This window comes from Petaurus breviceps, unplaced genomic scaffold (assembly GCF_028583685.1).
Source record: "Petaurus breviceps papuanus isolate PSGF00001 unplaced genomic scaffold, PetGlider_PUasm1.0 90847, whole genome shotgun sequence".
NCBI lineage: Eukaryota > Metazoa > Chordata > Mammalia > Diprotodontia > Petauridae > Petaurus > Petaurus breviceps.
The window spans coordinates 10,860,019-10,867,217 of record NW_027187360.1 but is presented as its reverse complement, the minus strand read 5'-3'; the positions used below and the strand labels follow the sequence as shown (position 1 = coordinate 10,867,217).

The 7,199-nt window shown below is 38.4% G+C and overlaps 1 protein-coding gene across 1 annotated transcript; it reads left to right on the top strand.

The window, feature by feature from the left end:
- The first annotated feature begins 279 nt into the window (after positions 1-279).
- Positions 280-6,004, top strand: CBLN4 (cerebellin 4 precursor). The gene is given in 3 exon segments (XM_069072769.1): positions 280-822; positions 3,877-3,993; positions 5,743-6,004. Coding segments are annotated over 3 exon segments (858 nt in total). The 3' UTR covers positions 5,941-6,004.
- The last annotated feature ends 1,195 nt before the right edge of the window (positions 6,005-7,199 follow it).

The window sequence follows — 7,199 nt, the reverse complement described above, 5'->3', positions numbered from 1 at the left end:
CCACCTCTGTAGTCCATATCTCTCTGCAGCCAGATTTCAACAAGGCCAGCCAGGAGCATCTGATGGAAGAAATGATGGGAGAATCAGATGTTTTTGTTTCTTCCTAATTTCTCTTTCTCACGTCTTCCTTCATCATCAATAACACACCTTGGGGTATTTGGGTTTAGGGCGAAAATATTTTTCGGGGGAGACATTTTGGATGCCGAGGGAAAAGGGTGGGTGCGGGGGAACCAGGAAGGGTTGAATATTTGGGGGAGGAGGGTGGGGTAGGGGTTCTGCATGAGCTCCTTAAAGGACAAAGGTAACAGAGGGAGCGAGAGAGCTAAAGGGAAGACTTTGACTTTAAACCACAGAATTGGTGGAAGTGTGTACTACGCTGCTGCTGCTGCTGCTACTGCCACCGCTGTTCCGGTTCCCGCTCCCGCACCCGCTCCTGCTCTTGCTTTTAGTTGGTTTTAGAGCTGCCGGGTCCGGGAAGGTAGTGAGCCAGCGCTGGGGAGCGCCTGCCGGCTGCAGCCGAGGTCGCTCAGGATGGTCTCCGGGAGCCAGGCGCTGTCCATGGTCCCAGCGGTTCTCCTAGCCCTGACTCTGCCGGGGCTGCCTGTGTGGGCGCAGAACGACACTGAACCCATAGTCCTGGAGGGCAAGTGTTTGGTGGTATGCGACTCTAATCCGGCTACAGACGCCAAGGGCTCTTCCTCATCTCCCCTGGGGATCTCAGTCCGGGCAGCCAACTCCAAGGTTGCCTTTTCTGCCGTGAGGAGCACCAACCACGAGCCATCGGAGATGAGCAACAAGACACGCATTATTTACTTCGATCAGGTCAGAGCTGGGTCCAGGGTGGGGATCTTCAGGCAGCTTGACACTACCATAGCTGCCTAGATCTGAGCCTACTTATGCCAGACCTATTAGGAAGGGGCAAGAGGGAAAAATGTTTTAGACTCCGGGGAGAGGGCCCCCGACCCTGCTCGTTGGGATGGTGCCTTGTGTCAGGAGCTTCCAGGCAAGCCCCACTTGTTCCTTTCTGGTCTTTCCCAGAAGGCAGACTTGGCCAGCGGTAGATAAAAGGGCAAAGAGAAGAGATTTCAGGACGAGTTTGGTGGCAACAGGTCATGGAAGCTGAGGGGGCTTTCAGTCCAGGGGGTTTCCTCTTGTTTTCTGGAGACCTACATTTCTCCCACCCCCTCACTTCTCTGGTTTATAAATGTCATGCTTTCTCTGTTCTTACTCCTTCAGTAAGGCTTGATAAATATTTGATTGATCTCCTTCCCCAAGAAGTTGCACTCTAGGCTCCCTTTGCCTGGTAGGGTCTCCTAGAGGCTTCCAGACTCTCTTCCTCCCACTTCCATTCCTTTACCACAAACAATACTAGAGTTCTAAGTTCTCTTGCTGCTGCAGCCCAAGTAGAACTTGTTCCCTTTTCTAGCACTTTGTGAAAAGTTGCGGAACAGAGGAAGGAAAGGATGCCAGTAGGTTTACTGAGGTCCCCAGGGAAACACAGAGGGAAACAGATCCTTCCATCCTCTATCTAGTAAGATAAAAGCATCACTGAGCCTCCAGCCTTGCAAATTGTGGGAAAGAGAGGGGCTTTCTGGGACTAGAACAACCAGCTGCTGCTATTTAGCCTGGCTGACTGTCCCTGTGGGTTTGTGATCCGAGGGAACTCCCAGAGACTTCAGCTCTCCTTCAGCAGTAGCTGGTAGGAGGAAAAAAAAGGAGGAAAGACTTTGGCTGCCAACCCAAATAGCACTGAATACATTAATATTCTACAACCTGACCAATTGATAAGTCACCTTTATGTGGAAAGACATTTATACATGTATAACTATGTATGCATGTATGCACATATGTATATTGTATACATGCCTATGTATTTAGGCAGGATTCCAGGTGAAATGATATTTAGAAAGGCAAAAGGAAATAAATGAAGTGGTATTTCTATGAATTATTTAATTACTTATAAGAAACACACTTGACATCTAACAGCAAGCATAGACTCTCCCCCCTCCCCCAATACCATGAAGGTGGCAAGAGGGAAGTTAAAAATGCACAAATATAGGTTTTATATATCAGGTGACCTTTTGGACTGGGGTGCAATATTTTTTCCAACCCCAAGGTAATAAAGAATAAAACAACTCTTGATTTCAGAATGAATTAATTAATGCTAGAATGCTGTGGCCATTTGAAACATCTTCAGTACCTCCTGTTCCTTTACAGTGACCTTTCTGTCAATTAGAACAGGAAAGGTTTTCTTTTCTGTGCAGAGAGTGATAGATCTTGGTGACAACAAGCTACATTCAGTTATAAATATAGTTAAGATAAATGCTCTAATTATAATGTAGAGTCAACATCAGCCGTTCTGTGTAGTCAACACTAATCAGCAATTTCCATTATCGTTAATGAGTTGTACGATTTGCGCTAAAATCACAAAGATGCAACTAAGCACTTCAAATTATTTTAAATGTGCTCAAAAAAAAAGAAACCAAACAAAATCCAAAACCCAACAAACTCCCACAGCCCTCTGTTTAGTATTATTAACACAGCCAGTGATTTTATCTCTAAAGTCCACTGATTATGAAGTGAGAGGAAAGCAGTCTGGGTGTTTATCTGAGAGAGGGTGGAATCTTAAGCTAAATTAAAATAGCATTTTGGGATCAGCTGTACAAAATTTGTTCAGCTGGGCACCATCACTGTATTATTGGTGTGTGAATGATCTATACTAGCACATTACTCAGACAATTTGTAGGAGGTTATACTGGATATATATGGATACACTAGAAAAGAGAATATTTTAAAGTGTGTATTAGAAGAGATACTAGGAATATGAATTTGGTACATGAGAAAAGTGTCTTTATGAGAACAAATTATTTTCTTGAATTTATATCTTAAAGAAGAATGAAGAAATCCTGACTCTCTCTCTCTCACACACACACACACACACACACGCTCAAATACAAACACTCTAACCTTAGAATCCAACTATGTGTATGTGTATTATATATTTAGATTAATGACGTACTTTCTGAAGTCTAGTGTTATTGACTTTGCTTTTATAACAAATAAAAAGCTACTTCAATTTATTGAATGAAGTTTTTATCTTGTTTACTCCTTGGGCAATATATTCCTTATGAGGTGACCTTTGAACTTTGAATAAGAATTAGATAGCTGTATCAGTGATGCAAAACCATGGGCACTACCTGTTTCTTATGTTATCTTCTACCTATTCCTTGACATCTTCTGAAGTGTAAGCCTCTACCAAAGCATCAGGCCTGTATGCCATGGAAATGACAAATGGACAAGGAAACTAGACAGAGGGTAGGTAAATCTTTTTAGGTGACCAAGTCATTCTGACTATTCCATGTGCCAGCTGTCCAGTGTCTTGAATTATGTCACCAAAAGGAGGGATGCCCACATCTCTAAAATGTTTTCAGGAATGATTGCAGAGATTCCAGGGATGCTGATTGGTTGACTTGGCAACGTCACTTCTGGACATATCAATGACTTTTAGGGGGTGGTGATGTAAATGCATGGCAATTGCCTTATATCTGACTTGCAATATAAAACTAACATTAAGTAGGCCCTCACATGCTCCCTGGGTATTTCTAAGACACCTGAGCATTGTTGGAACTTGAACTGCTTCTATACTGTAGTTACATTTTTCCTATGTTATTTTTAAAGCAGAGTGACATTTCTACAAAGGAGCACATTTTCCAAGTCACTTAAATGACAATAAATTTCACAAATGCAACTGGATATTTTAAAGACAATCACCTGTCAATGACCTTCTATACCTCATTCCCCACCCTCCATTTTTTTTTGTGTATGATGAAAGAGATATTGTTTATATTAATTACTATTGTGTATTTTTGTTTGTAGATCCTAGTAAATGTGGGCAATTTTTTCACATTGGAGTCTGTCTTTGTAGCACCAAGGAAAGGAATTTACAGTTTCAGTTTTCATGTAATCAAAGTCTATCAGAGCCAAACAATCCAGGTATGTTTTTTTTAAATAAAAATTCTCTTTCCAACCACCCAAATAGTCAGACTTATTTATAAATGGTCTTGATTCTAAATTGTGATGGAAATATGGAAACAAAAATGAATGCTTTTGCTTTTTCAAACAAAAAGGTCAGCTTTGTAGTTATTTAGAAATAATATCTAAACTCCATGGCAATTTCTTATATCATTGAATGAGAAAATTTGACAATGGATATAGTGATAAAAAGTTATTCAAATCATAACTTAAGACAGGTGGGTTAGGCACATTTAATGGAATGAATGCCAGTAGAAAATCTTTTATATGTTAAATGGATGTCATCTTAGTTCATTTTAAAAATTAGTTTCATTTTAAATTAGTTCATTTAAAAATTAGTTTATTTAAAAAGCCACTGAACTTGAAATGAGACAATTTTAAGATTAACAGATTAATTCAAGCTCAAAATAAGCAAATATAACAATAATAGTAATAAAATAACAACTAATATTATACGGAACAATAAGACTTACAAAATGGTTCACATACATTATCCCATTTGAACCATATTTCCATTAATTGCTGGCAATTAAACCTTTGGAATCAATACATGAAGAATCAAATAAACTTTTAGGGTATGTTCAAGATATTTAATTATCTCCATCATCGTAGTTTATCCTTACTAATTTTGATACTAGTGAATCTTAGGAAGCACAGAGTCAGGCCATTCTTATTTCCCTGCAGCAATACTATTTTTATTTTAATAAGGGAAAAAAAGCATTATTGTCTTTAAAGTCAAGAGGCATGAAATCTCAGCCATATGCAAATGCCTAAATAAAAAAATTCACATTTTTTGAGTAAAAGTTTTTCTTTACTTATGTATCTTCATGATAGACCATGACTAAATTTCCTAGATTTATATTATGTAATATGTCCATGAAGATGAAAGAGCATCTTACACTTCTAAGCTAAACCTTCTGTCACTGCTCTAAATTTTCTTTCTTTAATGTACTGTTGCCTTTAGGACAATGAGTGTTGGATAAAGGTACAGCCTTCCAGAGCTGAAAGAACACAAACTCCCTGTTTCACAATTTTAGGTTTCATTCAGATATGAGGGCTCGATGCACTATTGAAATATAGTAGGAGGAGTAGGTAGATACAAAATCTGGAGTTAGTCATTTGCTATATGCTAATTGTGGCAGTGATTTGTATCACCATTAATTACTATTAATTATTATGAATGCTTTTAAATTGGTACAAATCTAGCAGGGGGTAGGATGGGAGTGGGAAGTGTTGTAGTTTGTACATGCTCACAGTTTTTTCCAAAGCTAAGCATATCACTGCTGCACCTTAACCTGTGAATGTTTTGACAGATTCTTATAGCAATTGGATTAATCAGGTCACTAGTGTGGTCCCTTTTTAGTGACATACTAGAAAGCCACATATTTCCTTGGTTGCCAAAAAATTGGGGTTGAATAGAAGTGGTAAATCTCTAATAAAAGTACTGTAATGAGGCCCTGCTTCATGTACCTATCCTAGATAGATGCTATTTGTCTTCTGGTTTTTAAGAAAATTCCTCGCGGAGGAATAAAACATGAATTTGGCAAGCAACCTTAGTCCAGTAAATAAAGTTCCTTAATTTGAAAGGAGAGTGACGTGTTTTTGAACACTAGGTCTTTTACCCAATCCTTCATCCCCTCCATGTCATTTATAATCCCCAGTAGATATTTTTCCTTTAACTAGAGCTTTTCAGTGATTTTCTTCTTGTAGGTTAATCTGATGCTAAATGGAAAACCAGTAATTTCTGCATTCGCTGGAGACAAAGATGTTACACGTGAAGCTGCTACTAATGGAGTCCTACTTTACCTAGATAAAGAAGATAAGGTTTATCTGAAACTGGAGAAAGGTAATCTTGTTGGAGGATGGCAGTATTCTACGTTTTCTGGCTTTCTGGTATTCCCCCTATAAAGTCTGATTTCTCTGTGACATTCATCCAGGTGTGGAGCAGCCAATTCCCTCTGTTATTTGAAGATCATTTTATCGTCATTGGATTGATGTTTCTTATTGATTTATCATGGGTGAATATGGATTCTCTTTAAGGCTCCTGGGCCTGTCTGAACCAGTATGAAGTTTCACAGAATTTTTATGTGTTTAAGTATATTTGGACTGAGATGTTAAGCAGACAATCCATATCTATGCTTAATGTTAACAGTCAGAAGCTGCTTGCAAGATTTATTCAGAATTTCATTGACTGGACTTACCAGAATCATTGGAGGTGTGGAATTTCATGGTTTTAAATGGACTGGCAACCAGGTCTATAAATTAGGACAATTTGCATTCCAACTTCAATCAAGAATTTGTGTCTTGCTGCCAAAGAACTGTTTATTGAGCTATTGGTTCTATTTGTTTTTCTTTTTCCTTTTTTTTTAAACTTTGTTTTGTTCTCCTGAGATAACTGGCAATTGTTATTCAATGACTAGTTTTGTGTATTCTCTACATGTAGAGTATTGGATGGCTGACCTGTAGATGTACCCTGAATCAGTGATCACAAACATGACAGCCCGGGGCGGGGGGGAGGGACCGCGGGGGATGCATCATAGTTGTATTTTAATTGTATACATGAAAGATTCATATTTTCCAAGTTATATTTTCTAATAGCAAGAATAGATCATAAGTCTGACAAAGGAAAAAAAAAGTTTCTTGCCCATGTTCTGAGTGATCAATCCACAAACCTTGGCAAAATCATGCTCCTCTGCAGGAAATTGTATACTTTATTGTTCAACTTTAATTAACGTGATTGATAATAACCACTTTATTAAAAACCTAAGGGATTTTTTCCTTAGACACAACCACTTTATTAGCAGGAGATGAGATTCCCTTGTTTTTAATTATGTCTATTTTTCAAACCTTCAGTTGTGTTCTAGGTATCATCTGGTTTTGCCTTAATTCCTCAAATTGTATATACTTGTAGATCATCTGTTTAGCTAATATTAAATCTAAATATCCCATATCTAGAGTTGGTGCAATATCTCCTTGTCTTTTGTACAGGTCATATGATTTCATTCATTTATTTATTATGTGACTGTTCACAGAATAAAGGTCAATATATGTTAGCTGGATGTTTTTTACCCTTGGGTTTTGGAGATTTGTATCATATTTCTTTCTGGGTGTGGCTATTGTTTAAATGAGACCTCTGGAATTTTGGGATAATATCCTATGGATTCTCT